Raw genomic sequence first — 23055 nt, 5'->3', positions numbered from 1 at the left:
TCCGGATTCCAGCATTTCAAGGAAATATTGCATTATGAACATTGGATGGAGCTGACGATCAAAAGAAATACATCAGGCACAGCAAACTTTTTATGAGTACATATATAGTAAGTGTGAGTAATATAAATAATTGTATGTGTGTGTGTGTATGTATGTATGTATGTATGTATGTATATATGTGTATGTGTGTGTGTGTGTGTGTGTATGTATATATATATATATATATATATATATATATATATATATATATATATAATATCTCTACTTCTAATTTCCTGCTGATTTTCAGTTTACAAATCCAACTTTTTTTTTTTTTTCTCTCATCTTGACAGTGACTCCATCAAAACCAGATTGTGCCATTGTTGGGACTGCAGAATATGGGCAGGCCATCCAGCTGACCTGTGCTTCCAAGGAGGGGTCTCCTTCACCCACTTATAGCTGGCAAAGCTTCTCTCCGCAGAATGCCCCCCGACCCTTACCAGCAACTGCAACTTCAGGTAACTATCAAGGCGTCCTATATTGCCACAGAGGGAAAAAAACAAATGTACTTAGGAGGTTCACCTACACACACACACACTACTTAGAATTGCAAATGCAGCCCATGCCGTCAGGAGGGATCAACTCAAATTTTCAGTCCACTACTGTAACCTCATTTGCCTCCTAAATGGCTCTTTCCCATGTGCAAAGATCTCTGAAAGGCAATCCATGTTCGGGTCGCTCTTCAGAGTATTTGACAGGTGGTGTGAGGGTGTTGTATCGCTGCCTCACATCTTGTTTTAACCGTTTGCGACCCTTTTCACTTGAATAGGTCAAGTTTGGCGGGTGCCACACCTTCCTAAAGCAATGGGGGGGCATAATTCCTAATGTGAAGCAAAGCCTTGCGGATGCAGCATGTGTACACCCCTGGCCACTGCATCCACAGCTCAAGAAGGGGGGGTAATAAAACCATGGCTCAGCTGCAATATTTGGCTGGGAATAATGCCAACTGGTAACAGTCAGCACAGGCCAAGGGCAAAGGAAGTTATCAGCTCACAAGATTTCCAGCAGGATCAATGGGTTTACCTTTTTACTTATTGAACAGATCTAATGAAATGCTTTAAATGGTATATTTTATTTATTAGACCAAATAGGAGCAAATAAGTTAATTGTTCGGGTTGATAGACCCTTTCAGCTGGCCATACACAAGGAAATGTGATGGTGATCCAAATGATGGTGTGTGTATGGTGTGTGTTTTTTTTTTTTTTGCAAAATAAAAAACAAAGACCTAAAATGGTTGTTTTGATGGACTACAAGTAGATGAGTTTGGAATTGCTGCAATCCAACCCTGCAGAGAAATGTGATCACTTTTAGGCCCCTTTCACACTCGTGCGACTTGTCCTGTGATTTGGGACTGCAAAGTCGCATGACAAGACATACCCCATGATTTCCAATGAGTACCCTTCATATCTGTGTGACTTCAAGGTAGTCCCTGCCAGTGCTGTATCTTGGCCTAGGCCAACAAGGCCCAGGCCTAGGGCGGCACTTTGCAGGGGGGCAGCAAAAAAGCTGCACCCTGCACAAAAAAAAAATAGCCTCCTCCAGGGTGCGGCAGGAAAAGGGTCCCGCCGGGCTTATGGGAAAAATTGGGCCAGAGGGCAGAGTCCAGGTGGCAAATCAGTCTGGCACCCCCATAAAGCGGTCACACTGCTACCTGGCAGTATCATACTGGCAGGTGAGGACATTCAGACAGACCACAGATCGCTGACCACACTTAATACAACTGGCCCGATGGCCGCCAATGCTAATAAGAGTGCCACTGCAGCCTAATGCTCCGCCTACCCTCCTCCGCCCCCAGGTATGGCAGGCATCATGTCAATTATATAATTTCATCTCTTTAAACATCCTTGTCCTTGAGCGAGCATATTGAATTGCATCATATACAATTAAGACTTTTAATTATATATGATGGCAATAATATTTTGGACCTGCTCACCCCATATGTGCGATCGCAATATGTCACTGGGTTTGTAAGATCACTCCTATCTTATAAGATATTTGGACTTGTGTTTGCTGCCACTTATTATTCCACGTATTTGTATAATGACTCTGGACTTCCTATTTATTATACAAATATGTGAAATAATCCGATGATTACAATCACTGGCAGCAAACACAAGTCCAAATATCTTAAAAGAAATGAGTAATCTTACTTATCCAGTGATATAAGGCGGTACTAATGAGCACTGATTAGCTGGCACTGATAAGCTGCACTGATGGGCACTAATATGCTGCTCTGGTAGCCACTGATGAGGCAGCAATATGCGGTACTGATAAACTGCACTGATGGGCACTATTGAGACTTCACTAATAAGGCAGCACTGATATGCTGCACTAATGGGCACTAATGAGGCTGCACTGATGGGCACAAGGTGCACTGATAAGCTTCACTGATGGGACTGCACTGATATGCTGCCCTGATGAGCACGTATATGTTGCACTGATGGCCACTGATTAGGCTGCGCTGATGGCCACTGATTAGGCTGCGCTGATGGCCACTGATTAGGCTGCGCTGATGGCCACTGATTAGGCTGCGCTGATGGCCACTGATTAGGCTGCGCTGATGGCCACTGATTGGGCTGCGCTGATGGCCACTGATTAGGCTGCGCTGATGGCCACTGATTAGGCTGCGCTGATGGCCACTGATTAGGCTGCGCTGATGGCCACTGATTAGGCTGCGCTGATGGCCACTGATTAGGCTGCGCTGATGGCCACTGATTAGGCTGCGCTGATGGCCACTGATGAGGCTGTGCTGATGGCCACTGATGAGGTGGCACTGATACACTGCACTGATAGGCACTGATATAATGCACTGATAGGCTACAATTATGGGCACTAATGAGGCTGCACTGATTGGCATGATGCACACTGATAGGGCTGCACTGATGGGGCTGCACTGATATGCTGCCCTGATGGGCACAGATATGTTGCACTGATGTCCACTGATGAGGCTTCACTGATGGCCACTGATGAGGCTGCGCTGATGGCCACTGATGAGGCGCTAATAAGCTGCACTGATGGGGCTGCACTGATAAGGCAGCACTGATGGGCACTGCTATGATGCACTGATAGGCTGCACTGGTGGCCATGGATGGGGCTGTACTGATAGCCACTGATGAGGCTGCACTGATGGGCAGTAATGAGGTGGCACTGATAAGGCTGCACAGATGGGCACTGATGAGGGTGAACGTATGGGAACTGATGAGGCTATGCTGATGGGCACTGATAGACTTGTGGTCTGTGGTTCACAGATGACAGGGCAGGTCATAAACAGTAAGGGGTGTGGCCTTTTACAGGAAGGGGTGGGTCATATGTAAATTAGGGGGTGCCCACGTTTAGTCAGGCCTAGGGCAGCACAAAACCTAAATACACCACTGGTCCCTGCACTACTTTGGTCCGACTTTGATGCGTTTTGAGATCCATAGCCCTCAAGATTACACAGGCATTGCTTCAAGTCCAGGCAAAATGGCGTGACTTTTTAGGTCACAAGTGTGAAAGGGGCCTTTAAACACATTGCAGCAGCTTGTTTTTTCTATTTTTGATTCAAGCCTGCAATAAACTATACTGAAGCTGTCATTTTTTTTTTTGTCCAGTTTTCACTTCACAATGGACCGGATTCTGGTCAGTCAAATTTGTGGATGGTCAATGCTTGGCTTCTGGTGGTTACTGGAAAGGAAAAGGGAGAGCGCTTCTGAGTGCAATAGAAATTTTAATACAGAGATTACAAAGTAGTAACTCGCATAGAGGTAACTTGTGTTGCATATGTCCGGGATGTCAGTTTCTCCGTTGGTGGTGGAGCAGTGATCCGCAGAGCCCAGGGTGTGATGAGGGGACAAACAAGCGAGCCGGCTTGCTTTGTTGCTTCCGGCGGGCGGGAGGTGGAAACCGCAAGGCGGAGATGGATTGCATCTGCCGTCAGATCCGGGACGACAAGGCACAAGCAGAAGGGTGGAAGAGCATCACGACGCGTTTCAGAGCATGCGAGAGTACCCAACGGGGCATGCGCACTCCTTTGTCAAGTGTTACCGCTCCACCAACAACGGAGAAACTGACATCCCGGACATATGCAACACAAGTTACCTCTATGTGAGTTACTACTTTGTAATCTCTGTATATTAAAATTTCTTTTGCACTCAGAGGCGCTCTCCCTTTATACACATTATACAGAGTTGACTTCACTCTCATGAGAGCCGGCCCTGAGCAGCACCCTTCCATCCCTGGAACTGTCTTGGACCCTACAGATGGACTCCTGCACAGTTCTTTAATGACCCCATCCCCTTGAGACACGCACATGGACTATTATTCCCCCCTGTGCGCTCCATCCCCAATTTTTTTTTATCTTTTTATTTTTAGATTTGTTCCTATTTTATTACTTCCTGTTGGAATATTTATTGTCCTTATATCCTTAAGCGCTAACACCCCACCGCCTTTATTCTGGTGGTTAATGGAGATCCTTTTTGGGATTCCAAATTTAACTATAGAAGCACTCTTTAGTTGCATTACAAATTAGGAGTATGACTAATGTTGAAGTGCTGTCTGCTCCCACATCAAAGGGTCAAGTCTCTTGCCAAGGATGGATTCCTAGTGGAGATCCCTTTTTTTTTTTTTTTTTTTTTTATGATAATTGGTTAGAGAAAATTCCAGATCCTATGAATTCATAGGATTAAGTCCCGGGTTCGCATTGCAATTCAGTGCTGGTTCCTGCATCGCACCTGAGATGTGCAAACCACTGGGGGTGGCGATGTACAGTTAATGACACCCCCAGATCGGTTCGCAGATCACAGTGCGATCTGATTCCAGTGCGGACCAAAAAAAAAGGGCCACGCACCATTCTGGTGCGAATGCAATGCGATTTCAGCCATACAATTTGTATGGCTGAAATTGCATCGGACAGACATCGCATGTGATCTGCACAGTAATGCGGTGCAAATCACATGTAATGTCTGGCATCGCATTAATGTGAACCACCCATTAAGGCTCTTAATTTATGCCATTTATACAGGTAATTTTTATTGGTTGAATTATTTATTTATTTTTTTCCCCCATTATGGGCGTGAGTGGGGTCTCATTTCGCCTTAAGGCCTCACAAAGCCTAGAGCTGCTGCTGGGATCTGAGGGCCACACCATATATACCAAAGGGGCACATGTGGCCCTCAGGCTGCAGGTTGGGCACCAGAGGATTAGCTTGCAACATTGTAACTTTGTAGAAAGTCACAAGGTGAGAGGATGCAGCAGGGGCTGGTCTGTGTAAGACATTTGTGGAATTGTCATCTTTTACCTGGTATGACACCTTGATGATGCCTGAACGTTGTTCTATGATCCATGTAGGAGTAAATTATACCTGGATGTATAACCGATGAACATTACTAAGCATGCATGTCCTTTTTACATATTAAAGGATTTCTTTTCATGCTACATCTAACATTTTGATAAGTACACATTGACACACTTATACTGCATGGTCTGTGAATTGCAGAATGGTTTGAATTAATTTTGGTATATAAATGTTTTTGTCTCTACAGAAGGAGGCGTTTTGAGCCTCAAGAACATCTCTATGGAGACCTCGGGATTCTTTATTTGCACGTCCCAAAACCGAATCGGACAGGATTCCTGCAACATGACGCTAGCAGTAATGCCACGTAAGGGACCCAACCTTCAACCTCTTAGGACCCACTAACCCTTCTGTGCTTTATAATCTATGCTATTAATAACGGTTTAAAATGTTAAGCGCTAAATACCAAAAACCTACGCAGTGCATCTCTCCAATAAGAGTCTTTTCCTATCTTTTGACTATTTAAAATGATGCAAGTGCAAAAACGTACCTGTTGACCTGCTGTATATCTAATGGGCTCCTAAAGCGTAAACCAACTGGATCTGAGCACCGCAAAATGTAAAGGCTTTTGATTCATTCTCAAAATCCAAGCAAACTTCACCATCATCCACCCTTGTCTCCATTCCTCCACCCTTGTCTCCATTCCTCCACCCTTGTCTCCATTCCTCCACCCTTGTCTCCATTACGGATCGACCGATATAGTTTTTTCATTGCCGATACCGATATTTTGGTCATCGCGTATCTGTATCGCCCGATTTTTTTTATTTTCATACATTTTAAAACATTTTTTTCACTTTACAGGTACTCTTCTGGAGGGATCTGGGTCCTCAACCCCCTCCTCTGCACTTAAAGCATTCAAACGCCAAGTTTGGCTGTTTTGAATGCTGTCATTTTTTTTTAATCTGGCGCCGAGTACCCGGAAGTGATGTCATGACATCACTTCTGGGTTTTTGCATGGAGACCCGATCAGAGCCAAATGCGGCTTTGATCGGGTCTTCGGCGGCTGTGCAGGCTGGTTGCCTGGGTCTCCCGGTGGGACAGGAGACCCGAGCGAGCTTCGGGAGGTGGGGAGGGGGGGACATCCCCTCTCGCTCCTTGTAATGACAGCCGAGTGGCTTCTCAGCCGCATCAGTTGTCATTACAAGACAGCCAACTGTCTGCTATGGCCACCGGTACCGGGTGATGGCGCTAGCTGCAAGCATCATTCAGGTACAGCACTTTACCGAAATATCGGCAATATTCGTAACCTTAGGGGCCGATTCCGATATATCAGGGAAAGTGCATATCGGTTTGCCGATAATCGGTCGATCTCAATGTTCCATGCTTTAGTGTATTGAGAAATCAATTTAAACACCCCCGCCCTCCCTAGCATTTCTAGCTGTAGCCATCTTGAGTAAGGGGAGATGATTCATGTAGCATTTACTTCCTGGAATCCATCTGCCCTTAGCTCACCTATCAGATTCTGCAACCGGAAGGGACGTTTGGACTAGAACAACTTACTGCGCATGCATTCTAACATGGCCGCTATGCGTTCCAATAGGTTTCCTAATGTAACCGAACACGAAGGCAGCAGCAGACATCTTACACCCACACAAGTCTTGAATTTTACATTTATTTTAGCAGTAAACTCACCTTGTATACTAAATAACAGTATTACATTTTATATTATTATTGTAATATAGTAAATGTAGCAAGAATCCTGCAGGCAGAAGGTGGCGACGGCCATCTTGGTACACCCCGCACTGCTCAGCGACAAACTGATTATATAGTGAAATGGACTATTTCACTCGGTCGCAGTGAAATTGTCTATTTCAGTATAGAAGGTGAGTCTGCTAAAATAAATGTAAAATTCAGGACTTGCGTGGGTGTAAGAAGATGTCCGCCGCTGCTTCGTGTTCGGTTACATTAGGAAACCTATTGGCTGTGTTCCATGTTGGAATGCATGCGCAGTAAGTTGTTGTAGTCCATAAGTCACTTCCGGTTGCAGAATCTGATAGGTAGCAATATTCTGATGGAGCACGGGCAGGAGGGTGTGCACAACTGAGAGAGTCCCTCTTCTCTTTCAGATGAAGAGAAAAAAAAAATGCCCATGAAGACTCCTGGGATGTATGACCTCATTTTGAATTGGGAAGCTAAAAAAAAAAAAAAAAAGTAAGAAAAGTAAAAATACATTTTAAAACCAGTAAATAGACCTACCGATCTATGTACTAATCCTAGTAATAGCTAAAGGCAACACGTCGCTATCTGTGTCCCATTGGCATGATTTGCCCTTTACTTCCTTTCCCATAGCCAAAACAGGAAGTGAGAGAAGAAATAACCTTCAAAGTGGGCGTCACCAAGACTAGTGTCTCCATTTTAGAAGATTTCCTCTTGTCGGGTGTCAACCCAAAATTTGGAATTTCTTTTTCTTTTAGTGTAGATTTATACATGCGTCAAAATCTCCCTTTCCTCTGAAGCCCGCTCCTTGTTTGGATCGCACTTCAGAGGCTGACAGGTGGTGAGAGAGCCATATCTCACCACCTGTTTTAACTTCCCTTTTTTTTTTTTTTTGCCGACCATTGCACAGGGAGTTTGCTTCACTTCCCCATTTGCTTGACTGTGTAGCATTCAGCAGCTTGCTGATCGCTACATGTTGGGTGAACTTTGTCGTGGATGTGAAGCATTGAAGCCTCAGCATGTAAACATCCCCATCCACTGCCTATTGCAGCTTAAGAGAGGGGGGGGGGGCAGTTGGCGAGTGGCAAAAACATGGCTCAACTGTGCATTTTTGCCCCCCCCCATCCCGAGTCTAAAGGAGGCCTTACTTTCCTTTTATTGATAATGGTAAACAGGACAAATAGACAGTATAAGTCTCCTTTTAACGGGAGCATAAATGGCAATAAAACCTGAGATGTTTTACTCCCGGTTCACACTAAGGCGACCTGTGAGGCGACCTGGTCGCCTCACAGGTCGCCTCCCATAGGGAAGCTGCGGACCCGTTCTAATAGGAGCGACACAAGTCGCTCCGATTTAGAAAAAGGGTCCGGAGCTTCTTTGGGGCGACCAGGAGGCGACCGCCATAGACTTCAATGTTATGAAGTCCGTGGCGGCCGCTCCGAGGTCGCGGCGCGCTGCTCGAACCGCGACCTCGGAGGTCGTGGTGCGAAGTAGCATCGCCCCTATGTGAACGGGGCCTTAATCCTTCTCCACTCAATAAAACTAAACGTTTTTCAAACAACTGAATGACCCAAGCGCTCACTCCAACGGGAATTTTAGGTGTGCCGCTCTCCTCAGATGGGGAAACTCCCAAGACTGAAAAATGAAAGAAAGGAGGCACAAGCACCTAGTGCATTATCCTTGGACACGTTTTAAAATGTATTTTGAATGTCAAATGCATACTCCCAAACGTGAAGAGTAAAAATCGCATAGAATAAGTCCACATTGATGTGGAAATGGCATATCCCTATGTAGGACTGCTCACGGGTTTCGGGGGACACGCTCCCTTTCTTAAGAGGTGGACTTATTCTATGCGATTTTTACTCTTTATGTTTGTGAGTATGTATTTGACATTCTAAATACATTTTAAAGGTGTCCAAGGGTAATGCACTAGGTGCTTGCGCCTCCTTTCTTTCATGTAAAAGTTTTGGCTTTTAAGCTCCATTCACACTTGTGCAACTTGTCGTGCGACTTTGGACATGACAAGTCACAGCCCATTGTACTCATTCAGAGCGACTTATAAAAGGTGCCTGCACTAATTTGGTGTGATTTTTGATGCGACTTATGTCCAGAGTGTAAATTCCGATAAAAGTCGCATCAAAGTTGCGCTCCAAAGTCGTACTGGAAATCATGCGACTTTTGGAGTCATGCTAGTGTGAATGGAGACTTAGTTGTATTTTAATGATGGTAAAAATGTAATCTCCGCGCTCGGTGTAAATAAGGAAAAAAAGGAACTAGGCAAACCGTGATACCAGTTAGTAAATTATAAAGGGGGGGGGAAGTAGCACTCCAAATAGTGCAACAATATATAACATTCAGTTGTACATAAAGTGTCCAAATGTATAACTCAAATCTTAATAATGCAACACAAAAAATCAAAAACAGTCCATAAGTGCAAAAAAAAACCAATGAAGGAATGATTGGTGCAGAGTGAAAGTAAAGGGATCCATCACCAGCAGCACCCTCACACTCAAGCCCCATACACACTATCAGATTATCGAAAGATCTGTTGTCCGTTTTTTGTGGCATGCTAGTCTGATGTGGAAAGTGAAGAGGTTATTTTCATACGAATTTTCCCGTACGACAGAATTCTACTTCAGAAGTGATGTCATGTGTTGGATTGCTTTGTATGTGTTCTTTCGTCTCTGAGCATGCCTAGTCTTGCTCTTAAGATTTTTTTTTCCGTCTAAATCTGTACTAATGAGACGAAAATCAGACATTGTATTACGGACAACAACAATTTTATAGCCTGCACATCAGGATTTTGTCAGCCGAAAAGTCGGAGTCGGCTGTCGAAAGCACCATACTAACAATCCGAAAATCGGCAGATCGAAATTTCCCTTCAGATTTTCTTATCGTGTGTACGGGCCTTTAGACTTCTCACCAGATGTCCAGGATCATAAATTATAATGGCCAAACAAGCAGCAGAAATGTAATCCAGGAGGGTAACCGTCATATGGATCACAGATCGTATAGGGGAGACTCGCAATGATAAAAAAAGGAAAACTCCCAAAGTGAAGCCCATCATGCTATAAAAAGGATACATTTTTAAAGATGGCTACAATTCTCTTCATACAAAACATAAAAGGCATTTGTTTTGTATAACAGAAGAGCATCAGACAGTTGGCTTTAAACACTACCGCTGGTAAGGGATCGGGTGTATGAGATGTCGTCACTGGTAGGCCACTCCCCGATGCATTTCGTCATTAACAAGACCTTTTTCGGAGGATGGGCCGATGGGCATTTGTACTTTAATGATTGAGAGGCATTAGTTCCACCTTTTCTAAGAAAATGCTCACCCCTCCCAAAAAAAAAAAAAAAAAAAACACCCAACAAAAGGCCCCCACATCCATTATTGTATATAAATATAAAATTTAGAAAATATTATATAGACTGTTATCTCCCCACTGGACCGGTCCACTAAAAACCCACCGTCTGTCCTCAGTCCTCTTGTTACTCGTTTGTCTGCCACACCCACCGCCCTAGAATATCCAGCCGGCCGTGCGTGAGATGTGAGTGGGCTGATGTCTGATGTCATTGCGCACACCACGATCACTTGAGGGCCTGGAGGAAATCCTCATATTCATTCGTTTACACTACGGGCGGCAGTATGGTATGGGGAAATGCCGCACGTAATATGCCGCAAACTGATGACCCACATCGGGGGGGGGGGGGGGGACTCAAGACAAGGAGCAGCCAGTGCAGTGGAGCAGGAAGCTTTGCTGTCCACCCCCTCGATAAAACTTTAATAGCCAGATGTTCTACTCAAGGTAGTCTTTTCACTTGTATTTAAAAAAAACAAAATTTCTGGCCTCATTGATTTTCATCCTTCACATTTTTCACAGTAAATTAATGTATAAAAAGGTTTTATAGTCTTCCACCCCTGGGTTAAATGTATCTCTAATGGGAAATACCGGTCTTTTATGTAAATTTCTATCGATCTACCTGCTTTCCCGATCTATTTTCCTACATAAAAGGCTCAGTCAACTAAGGTAGGGGTGAAAAATGTGCAAAAATTCAAAAAAATATACAGGTTGACTAACAAAAGAACACCAAACTTTCCCTTTTTTAAGAATTTGAAAACGCAGGAGCAGCAATGATCCCCAAACTTTCCTTTTTTTAAGAGTTCACGAATACCACATTTTTCTTTTCAAGAGCTCAGAAGCTTGTGAAAGTCCTCCATGTCTGGTGATTACATAGCAGCTGTAGCACGGCTTACCCATCTACTACCTGAACTCTACACTATTCTATACCTAAACGGAACGGTCTCAAATTGTAGGCCCATCTTGTACCCTGGTCTCCTCCCACACTTTAAAAATATTCTGGCAGGCTAACTAGCTCATATCTATGGTGGCCCCAGTATGTGCATACAAGTTATCCATGGCTATGTCACCTTACTCGACATGCCACTCCCAAACCCAACCAATCGGATTCGCAGTTTTTTGCCCAATCCTCCCTATCTCATAATGGTTAACCAAGAACACGAGCAGCGGCTCTCGGGTCTCTTCTTTTTCATTAGAGATGTGCTCGGGGAAGTTCTCGCGTGCCCCACCAGGAAGCCGACCCTGCACACCGCTAATCAGGCAGTGAGACCTTTCCTGATCTGTGTAGCTGCGGAAATGTCTCCCTGCCTGTGAATAAGGGTGTGCAGTGTCGGCTTCCTGGCTGGATTGGGCACGTGGGATCTCAAACACGCCCGAGCCCATCTCTACTCCTCATTGGCCGAGCCGGCAACTGGAGACATTGGCACCTGCTACTCAATCACAGCAAGTGAGCCAATGAGGAGAGAGCAGGGGTGGAGCCGAGCCACGTTCCAAGTATAAATGAGCATACAGAGCAGTGGCTTGGGAGCGAGCCTGCTTGGGTGCCCCTATAGCAGTGATGACGAACCTTGGCACCCCAGATGTTTTGGAACTACATTTCCCATGATGCTCATGCATTCTGCAGTGTAGTTGAGCATATGTAGTTCCAAAACATCTGGGGTGTCAAGGTTTGCCATCACTGATCTATAGCAAGTTGCTCACTATGGGGGCACTCGGCAGGGAGGAGGGACCAGGAGCACCAGCCGGGTGACCCGAGAAGAGGAGGATTGGGTCCTGTGAATTTGGTTTTTAAAACCTTTGCACGCTCCACCAGTTATTCTGCACTCAAAATCAAACACTCCTTATTTTCTCTCTATTGTTTTCAGATTCTTAAACGTAATCAGGGAATAACTCTTAAAAATACATCATACGGCATCAGCATTATTAGCTGCTCTGTTTTACAATTAGTTCTAACAGAAAATTTCATTACATTCACATATTGCATAAAAATATCAATAAAACACAAATTATGCATGGAGGCTGGAATCTTTGTCTTTATTGATCTCCACCTTGTTCATTCTTAACCACCTAAGTCCCGGAAAATGTTACCCCCTTCCTGACCAGGGGGTTTTTTGCGATCTTTTTTTTTTTTTTTTCTTTTTTTACTGCGTGACTTTGACGGACAATTGCGCGGTCGTGCGACGCTGTACCTAAACGAATTTCACGTCCTTTTTTTCCCACAAACAGAGCTTTCTTTTGGTGGTATTTGATCACCTGTGCGATTTTTTTTTTTTTGATCACGCGCTATAAACAAAAAAAGAGCGTAATTTTTGCAAAAATAACAATATTTTTCACTTTTTTATATGAAATTTCCCCCCAAAAAAATGTAAAAATCTAAATTTTTTAACATTTTCGGCCAAATTGTTTTACGCTACATATGTTTGGTAAAAAAAATCGAAAAAAGCGTATTTTGATTGGTTTGCGCAAAAGTTATCGCGTTTACTAACAAAGGGAAAGATTTTTGGTGTTTTTTTTTTTTTTTTCACGAGTAATGGCGGCGATCTTGCGATTTTTTTTTTTTTTTTTTTTTTTTTTTTGCGGGACTGCGGCGGACAGATCGGACCCTTGACTGACATTTTTGACACTTTTGGGGGTAGCAGTGACATTACTGCAGTAATCAGTGCTATACATATGCACTGTTACTGCAAAAATGACACTGGCAGGGAAGGGGTTAACTGTATTGGACAGGGAGGGGTTAAGTGTGTCCTAGGGGCGTGATTCTAACTGTAGGGGGACAGGTCTCCTAGTGTAAAAACAAAGATCACCGGTTCTACATAGTAGAACCGTCTGATCTTCATTTTTACACAGGGGAGAATGACAGGCGGCTTGTTTACATAAGCCGCTCTGTCTTTCTCCCGCTGTACCGGCGATCGTAGTGTGACCGGCGGACATCAGGTCCGCCGGTCACACGCCCGCACTCCTCTGTGAACGAGGCGGGTGCGTGCCTCAGCGGGCGCGCGCTCGCCCACTATTGGCTCTAAAAGGAGTGATAGGCGAGCGACGTAGACCGACGTCACTCTTCCTGGCCGGGGCTGACTGCCGCAGTAAATATACTGTGCGCAGTCGGCAACCGGTTAACTATACAGAACTTGGAAACTACTTTAACTTTTAGGAACAGATCTGGTTCCTCCTGTATTCACAAGAAAACTTATTTTTCTCTTTAGCTACATTAGAAGCTTAGTTCTAATTTAATCCTAGAATATTACACTTCGTTACCATCACCAATAAGCCCTCATTCACATTGAAGACGGCTTTGCAATCGTGTGACGTCATCTGAAATCGCACAATTTCAAAGCTGCGTTTTAGTGCGGCTTGAAAGACATCTGTGCGGCTTCATGCACCGATGTCTATTGAAGTCGCACCCGAAGTCGCCAAAAGTAGTGCAGGAACTACTTTTGCAAATCGGTGCGGCGTCACACCGATTGGAATGTCGGCAATAGGTTGTGACTTTTCAAATTGCGTGACAAATCACTTCAATGTGAACGAAGGCTAAAGGACACTACAGAGTAGACCTGCAGGTTTTGCTTAATATGTTATATTTGTGACCAAGCTAAGAGAATTTTAACTTAATCACATAAGATGGGACAATGGTGCATGATCACTGTGCTTTGTGCACTGGTGTGCAGTCATGTTGGAACAGGAAGAGGCCATCCCCAAACTGTTCCCACAAAGTTGAGAGCAACCATGGACAACTTGAGCAAGGGGCACAAAATGGGTGCAGGGGCGGTACACCCATTCTACAGCATGTAGTAAGAGAAGAGGGAACGCATTCCTCATCCTTGCCCTCGGCACTGATGGAACCTATCCCAGTACTGTGTACCAGTGACTGCGCTGACCACCGATGCGAGGGGTGCCGATACAAGCACCATGGCCGAAAAGTCTTTTCTGTAACCTGCTACTGAAAAAATGCTGACCTCCACTGCAAGAGAAGAAAAAAAGTCAAACTTGGGTGTCTCCATACTGTAATGGAAAGGCCTTTATAATCACACGTTCATTCAATTCACCTACTGCCCTTGTGGGCGCTTATACTGCCAAACTTTTTATGATTGTGTGGGCGTAGTCCATGTTCTACGACGGTAAAGTGCCACCTCCTTCACCAATCAGAACAAAACCAGTCACTAAATTTTAGTGTCAATATTTTGTTTGCATCTACTGGAAAAATGCCAATTCCCTTCACCAATCCAAGAGAAGAGTGACAAGTCAATTAACTTTTTATGTCAACATACTGTATTGTACGACCTTTATAATTGCATGTTCGGTACTGCCCTAATCAGCATTTTTTTACTACCAGTGTTTTTATGATTGCGTGGGAGTGGATGACACGATTTACTGCCACAGGAATATACCGAAAGATGATAAATCTTTAGACTTTAGATTTTTAGACTTTTAAAGTCTCCTCATAACCCTAAGTAGATCCAAGTGAAAGGTCCTCAGACGTGGCCTGCAAGTACTCCAAATGCAACGCTGACCTCTGTCCCCATTGGTTGGACATCCTATTTCACTAAGAACAACAGAGTCTTTTTCTGGGGTTGGACCTGGTCACTTACTATTAAGCTTTGCCCCTTGACCTCATTGCATCATGGTTGGCACAGGAAAGTGCATCACCACTACACATTAGGGATCGACTGATATTGGTTTTTCGTTGCCGATACCGATATTTTGGCCATCGCATATCGGTATCAGCCCGATATTGGCTAATAGTTTGTACATCCTAGGTCAGGGTCCAAGACTAGTCTTCTCCTCCTCCAACCATTAGGTGGTGATGCTCATGTAAGGGTAAAATGATGTCACATAGCATAATTCCGTTTACAAATGTTAGTGAATATGCCACTCATGTATGTACAAATTAAAGCTATAAGCAATTCCACATTAGCTGCTGGCAGATCGGTATCTCTCACCCACTTGCCGTAAGTGATACCCGGGTGATACCGCTCCGTTCAGCATCCACTCAATACTGCTCTGTCTCTCACCCGCTCCATCTCCCACCCACCCAATACCGATCTGCCTCTCACCCACTTGCCGATTGTGACACCCGGGTGATAGCGCTCCGTCCGGCATACGATCTTGGAGGTCACGCCCGGTGTGACCTCCGAGATCGTCGTCGTATGACGGATGGAGCGGTATCACCCGGGTGTCCCTTACGGCAAGTGGGTGAGAGACTGATCGTCGATCCCTACTACACATACAGGGAAATAGTCAATGGCCTGTAAGTCCCAGCCACAGAGGGATGGAAAGGCAGTTTCTGCAAGAACCAGACTCGGACCTTTTGGGCACTGGAAGGATTTTTCTTCCTAGAAGAGGTCTGGCCAACCCCTCAAGCCTGTAGAACAAGAAATATATTGGACTTATTGGTGGTGCAGAGTGAGAGAAGATAACAGACATTTCGTGCAAAAGTGTCACAAAAATTTAGCAAATTGTAACAAATCTATTATGTCACAATGACAATAGTTTACAAGGAGTTCTGCACCAACTTCTACTTGGCACTGTATGTTATTCTATGAAGCCAAAAAAATATTGAATGTTTTCTAATTATATGTTACACAATTTGCAACATTTATGTGAAATGTCGGAAATGGGTATTTCCTAGTTTTGATGAATATGCATTGTGAATCATTGTTTTTCTCACTAGAAAGAAAAAAAAAAAAAGGTGCAATCTGCATTAGGCTAGGTTCACGTTTTGAGCTACTTAAAGCATTTTTAGAGTAGTTTTTTTTTTTTTCCTTAAAGGCTTAAGCATTTTTGTTTTTTTTTAGCCAGTGGAAAACTAGTTGTTAGGACTCGGAGGAGTAATGAGGAATCATGGGATTTTTCAATTGCTCCCATTGAGGTCTATAGGAAACCAACTTATGACTGCCACAAAAAAAGCTCATGTATTTTCTCGAGCTTCAGGCACCCCAAGTCTAAGGTTGGGAGCAGACACTATTGGATACAATGGGAATCCTCCATGTAGAGTTCTGAAGTGCTTCTTTAGAAAAGCCCTTAATGTGTGAACCAGGGCTGTTGGATCATTTATTGGGCCCATGGGTTCTACCATGATTCTTTTAAAGAGTGAATTTAAGGCTGCATATATTAAAAAAATAAGATATCCAGTATTTTTTTTAATTTATTGAAATTAAGATAATGGAATTGTATCGATAGATCTATTCTACCCACCAGTACAGAGTTTTTTTTTTTTTTTATCTATTTCTGACTTGGTTTCCTCCTGCCTTGGATTTCCAGGAGAGATGGAAAATCTCCTGCTTTATATAGAAAGTGCACCAACCTGCCACATGAAGCTCACTGTAGAATGCATTTGAAGCACCAATGATGACCTATGGACAGTTCAGTTCAGGAACATCAGCAACAATGTAAAAAACACTCTGGATGGGGAATTGGCCTTTATGGGTTCTCTAAAGCAGTGTTTTTCAACTCCGGTCCACAGGGCACACTAACAGGCCAGGTTTGCAAGAAAACTGAAATGCATCACAGGTGATATCATTTGCTGCTCAGTGATTGCGGTATTCTAGTCTGCATCTCCCCAAGGTAATACTTAAAATCTGGCCTGTTAGTGTGCCCTGAGGACCGGAGTTGAAAAACACTGCTCTAAAGAGCTTGAATGGTATGAAATCCTAAACCAGGCCCATTTTTGGCTTTCATTTGCCCTTTGGTTTAAATGTTAGACAAAATTAGCCACCAGCCAGTCATCTTTACTCTGTTTTGCTTTTCTTGATGACTTCACTTTGTGGCATCTTTCTGACCACACTCACATTGAAACTCCTAGTTATGCTTTTTAAGTTAATATTCTATATGAATTCCAGTGACCACTCCATGCCAAAAAGATACTTATGGAGTTCGCACTTTTTCCGTTTTACAGATGGTCCCTCCCCCATCCATCACGAATATCTCTATTGGTCCTTTATTGTCAAGAACAGTCGCACTAACGAATAGGGAGGCTTGAGGGGGCAGGGACAAAGCCTGACTTTTTTTACATCAGTCAAGATTTAATAAAACATCAGAAGCCTACATCTGTTAATCTGCTGATTGTTCGAACGTGCAATTTTTACTGAACATAACCTCTACTTTTATGTAATTTTTTTTTTAGCATATGTTCAGGTTTGTAATTGGTTTAATATTGGGTATAATAAAAATATAGATGCTGGAAATGGGAAAAGGTTGGTCAGTTTAATTTTTTTATCGTTTGTTAATGTTTTGTGCCTGAACAGCGTCCATGAACATCGCCCTTTACGCTGGTGTGATTGGAGGAAGTCTGGCTGGGATCATAGTGATCGGTATCATCGCTTACTGCTGTTGCTGTCGTGATAAAGAAGATAAGGAAGATTATGAGATGGCGTAAGTTTAATATGATGACTTAACTGATAGACGTGTGTGTGTGTCTTGCAGGTTAACCACTGTCTCGAAATATTTTTAGCTCAGACTCGGTTTTATTTAAGCTGTACAGGGATCATGCTGTGCCATAGGGTTTGCAGTCTTTCTTAACTCAAATGCAACAAACCACATCCAAAATCAACTTCTTGGTACTTTTCTGGCAGTTCTGACCCCCTACAAAATGGGCAAATAACTGGCCCAATTCTCATATCTACAGTTGGGATGGGTAAACATTTTTTAAAGTGTTTGTCACCCCAACATTTTTACATTCCTTATATGTGTTGTACCATGTAATTGTGTTTAAAAAGTGTGCTGTTCTCCGTGTTGCTTGCTTTGTGTGAAATACCTGTTGATCCTGCCAGTCCTCCTGCTGTTCTAATTAAAACTGACCATGCTATGCACAAGAGCACAGCTTCCCCAGCATGGTCAGTTTTCTGGCTGTGTTGGGAGCACAGCCTGCCTGTCCTCCAATGGTCAGAGTTGAGCTGATAACCCCCTGCACAGCCATTCAGTGGGATGATCAGTGTGCTGCTCTTTCTCTGCCTCTTGATGACACACTACCCCCCCCCCCCCCCCGCCCCCTGTTATCCACACCCTTCTACAAGCCCTTTATGAGAAAATAGATTATAGAAGAAGGCGAGGAAAAAAAGGAAATTTAGTTTTTTCCTAAAATATTTTCACAAAGTTTTTGCCTTGCATTTATATGTTAAACTGAATGGATTGTTTTACAAGGTAAGGGTTCATAAAAAACTTTAAGTCCCAAGGTGACCCAAAGGTGTTAAGGCCCGTACACACGTACCGATCGTCGGCATACAAACGTCGGTGGACGAAGGATCTGCCGATTGTACGCGTGTTAGTATGGTGCCTCCGACAGATGTCTGCGCACAATCCGCGGACAAAAGTCTTTCGTGCAAACATGAAAATATTTGTATGCCGACACCAGAACGGACGATTGTTCGCCTGTCAGTACACAATTCGGCCGACAGACCGCAGATTTGCAAGACTGGGCATGCTCAGAAAATAGAAAACACAGGGAAAGTTAACCATTACATGACATCACTTCTGCAGTCGGCGGACAAAATTCTTGTGCTGTCCTTGTGCTGTCTTTGCACTTTTCAGCAGACACCGACATCCCGGGGAGAAAAGAGGAACATTTGTAAGCCGACCATCGGTACGTGTGTACGGGGCTTAAGAGTATTATTGCTCCTTTTCCATCACCAGCAGCAGTCCTGATTGTCCAGATACTGTCCAGATACTTTCAAGTCCAACTAAACTCAGGGGAACCAAGAAATTGGCCCTAGCCACTACTACTCCACCAGAACCCTGGAAATAAACCCCTCTAAAATGGTCCTCATTCACAGAATTCCACTTAGATTGTAGCACCCTCCTAGGTAGGTGTTAGAGTATAGTTTTGGGTCTTTCTGCTTACCAGGGAGATTGCCAGGTAAATTTAGAGTGCTCTCTGCCTACCAGGGAACAGGATCTAGTGCTCAGGTTCAGCTTGTCTGAATGTTTCACACTGGTCCAATAGGGAGGCATATTGGACAGTGGGAGGAAACCTGACAAGTAAGGGCACAGGCGTTTTTTACAGCCCTGGCTATTGGCAGAGGAAAGCGCCTTGTTGCATGCTGGGTGACAGTATAAATGCCAGGGGCACATGTGCTCAGGGTCTTCGGCTGGAGAGCTGGGTCCTGAAGGGAGGGGGCGCTGCCCCTCTGTAGAAGCTGCCATGTGGCCTTGAGTAGCCGACCTAAAGGGCCTAAAAGTCAGAGAAGCTGAACCCAGGGGTCCTGTAGAGCTGACTGGGAGACACTAGGAAGGATCGGATTCTGCCTACTGTGGGTACAGATCTGTGTCATGGGGCCTGTTTTGTGAGGGTCATCCCTTCAACTAGAAGATTAAGTGGATGGGTGTCAGTCCAGGGGATTCTAGAGTGTCCTGAAGAGTAGTTGCATCACGTCTGCTGCTAGAGGAAGCAAGAAGACCTAATTCTGCCATACAAGTGGCAGTATAGTAAAAGCAGTGTGTCTGCTTCCACAAGAGAGGCCAAGTGAGGGTTGTCCTTATCTACTGTGAATAGTACAGTTGGAGTATCCCACTATTCCCTTCTTCCATCCAAGTTCCAACAATAAATACAAAACCAAATACCCTGGACTGTTTGAGTAAGAAACAAATGGGAGTAAGGATGGATGTGTAAAAAATCTCCTAGTGACTGTCTGCAAGGTAACCAGAGGGAGGCCCAAGCAGTTATCACACAGTGCTACACCTAGATGGTGTGATGCATAGAGGGAAACCTTTTGATGCAGGTAGACAAAGTGTCTAAAACCGATATCCAGTTTTGGAAAGCCTAGCAAGAGCAATGAGAGGCACTGCAAGTCAAGACGTTCAGTTTAACTTAATCACTAAGCCTTGATAGGCCTTCGACAAATGGCCACCAAGATCTGCAATCTCAAATGTCTACATGGGTCAAAAGTTTTCCCTCTATGCATTATGCCATCTAAATATGTGGGGTGGTAGGCAAAGATATGTAATAAGAGCTATTGCTGGGAACCACTCCGTTTTTGAGGTTCTGGACCTGCCAAAATCCAGGCAAGTGGGACCGCTCCTGGTTACCAAGAACGATCATCTTCTTACACCTTTGGGCAAACATGGGACTTGTTTACACATCCTCAATCACATCAGTATCCTCAATATCACATAAGTCGATATGAGCATTTTGTGAAAACAATACAGGAAGTCCTATTTATGGAATGCTTACTTTTATTCAGAAGGACTGTTTAGACGTCAGACCACCATTTTCCATCTATGAGCAACTTTGGCCCATGCAAACTACTTGTATCTGTACCATTGAACTAAAGTCTAGGAAAAATTGACAGGTCTGTTGCTCTAGAAGGAATTTGCTGTATATATTTTGTACCGTATATATTTTATATATATATATATATATATATATATAATTTCTAATATTAGAATATTTTTTTTTTTTTCTTTAATACTCTTTTTTTTTTTAATTTTTTTTCCCTTGGAAAAACTCCAGTAGCATGGTCATTGCTCATAGTTCCACAATCCACAAGGAAAAGCTGGCACGTCACTATAAATCAGCAAATCGGTTAGCCTGTATTCTACACAGTGGAGCACAACCATAAAAAAAAATGCCAATGCGTTTTTACTGTCCAGGCCTTAATGGCTCATGATTGGGGCCTGAATGGTTGAATCTCGTTGAAATTTTTATGGCTGTGTTCCACTCCGTACAATAAAGGACCACCGCTTTTCTGATTTATACCAACAGTGCTGGCTTTACTTTGCGGACTGTAAATTGATGGGGTCCTGAGACCCTCCAGCCAGAGCACCGGGTTTCAGAGCTGCTTACAAATCGCAGTAGACATTGTAGCGCTGTCCCATATATTTTAAACTCCACCCATGCGGTAATAAATTTGAAGCTTTGAAACCAAGCTTCACCCCTTCTGCTAGTAAGTATTCTCTCTTCATGACTGGTGGAAAGTGATCAAAGCTATAAAATCCGGTTCAGATTTAACAATCTTGAGTACCAGAAGCTAAGTTTGGCCCACCCACCAAAAGGTAAACTGATTTTTGATGAACCGGCCCTTTCAGCAACAGTCTTTGTTTTCAAAATGAAGGTAGCAGCTTAACACACCACCCACACTCCGACCATAAGATTGTTTGATAACACCAGTTTATTGGTTTCTTCTTTAGCGACCGAGAAGAGGAGGAGGAGTCTGATCAGCCCCCAAAGAAGGTTCAAGTAAACCTGCAGCAGGAACAACCATACCACGGGGAGGATGATGATGATGAAGATGACCTAGAGGAACACGACCAGCGAAGACCACCCATGCCACCAGCTAATAAACCCAGATTGGTAGTCGATGCCTGAATAGCGTGTAAAATGAGCACTTAGAGCCCCTGTTTGGTGGCAGTGGAAGAAGGCTAGAAGAATGAGTGCAATTGAATGATAAATGTTGGTTGCTTTAGGCAATATATGACTTGGCCATACTTTTTAAAAGAAGTCTGGTTATTAAAAAAAAAACAAGTTTTTCCTAAAATGTATGATGGGGCAAAATTCTAAGAATTCATACATGGTTCCAGCTTACAATTCCATTTGTATTTTTAAAATCATTTTTATTAACTTGCAATATGCTTCTAATGCATTTTGTTAAAGCCCATTAAGCCTTTAGTAAAAACAAAAGGAGTGCAAAGTCTTGTTTTCTTTCTAAAGCTGCTACAGCCTTAGTAGAAAAGTCTGTCCCCTGCCAGCATGCTGGAGAGAAAGACCTTGATCTCTGCGGGGAAGCAGTGGTCTCTATGCAGAGGCTTGGCATGCCCCTTATTTAGCAGGAGGTGAATTGGTCCTCAGCGGCGACATACTGCTTTCCCACAGAGCAAGGGTCTGTCTTGCTCTGCAACATTTTAGCAGAGGAAGCTTTTTTTTTTTTTTGATTTGGGCTGTGGCATGTTTTTGACGAAAACAAACTAAGCATTTGCACACCTTTTTTTTTGTTTTGATAAACCTGGAATTTTATGTAGCCGATTTTTACCCGAAAGTTCGGTTTTGCCTAAAGTGAAGTAGATCTGGTAGTACTGATTGCAGTGGGTTTTCAGTGTCTTCAGTCATTTTGGATCATAACCAATTTGCTAGAAGATGGCAATGCTGGGGCTAATTAGTGAATTGACGGGCATCCCAAAGCTTTTGGAATGGCTCAATGGCTTTTGTACTGGTGACGAGGGCAGTTTACACCAATATTTTACAAATATATTGCACCAATATGCGTTATGTATGAAATGTTATATTTTTTATTTCGTTTTGGGATAATCTTCTTTAACCCCCCCCCCCCCCTCTCTGTTTCCATATCTGCACACAGCTATAATGACCAAATCGATCTATAAGCTTGCACAGGGCTTTTTTCTCAGAAAATAGGTGCAGGAACTCAATCCCGAACCCAAAACCAACCTCCCCCCAGACGCACACCCTCCAAACCTCATCAAATTGTGGATTTGGTCAAATTTCATTCATTCATTCATTAGTGCATTACATACAGTGTAGAGTGCAGAGTTCAGGGGTGCGCTGCATACAGAGTGCAGAAATTTGGGATGTACTACAGAGTGCAGCCTTCTTCCGCAGCTGCTTATCTCTGTATCCCCCATCTAAATCTAACTTTCACCCCTCTTCAACTCTGACCTCTGCATGCAACCCCCCTTCCACTGCCCCCATCTTCTCTCTTCCTTCTTAAAAGCTCCACCATCTTCCAC

General features: G+C 43.7%; 1 protein-coding gene across 1 annotated transcript in view; it reads left to right on the top strand.

The window, feature by feature from the left end:
- The window catches only part of GPA33 (glycoprotein A33), a 78825-nt gene extending 57137 nt beyond the window's left edge, over positions 1-21688 (top strand). The window contains exons 4-7 of the mRNA XM_082244604.1: positions 333-497; positions 5559-5675; positions 17628-17754; positions 21505-21688. Coding sequence (XP_082100730.1) covers positions 333-497; positions 5559-5675; positions 17628-17754; positions 21505-21682 — 587 coding nt within the window. The 3' untranslated portion in view covers positions 21683-21688. The remainder of the gene's footprint in view (positions 1-332; positions 498-5558; positions 5676-17627; positions 17755-21504) is intronic.
- Positions 21689-23055: the final 1367 nt, after the last annotated feature.

Source organism: Pelophylax lessonae, assembly GCF_965119305.1.
Source record: "Pelophylax lessonae genome assembly, chromosome: 2".
NCBI classification, from domain to species: Eukaryota; Metazoa; Chordata; class Amphibia; order Anura; family Ranidae; genus Pelophylax; species Pelophylax lessonae.
This window is presented reverse-complemented; position numbering and strand designations above follow the sequence as displayed.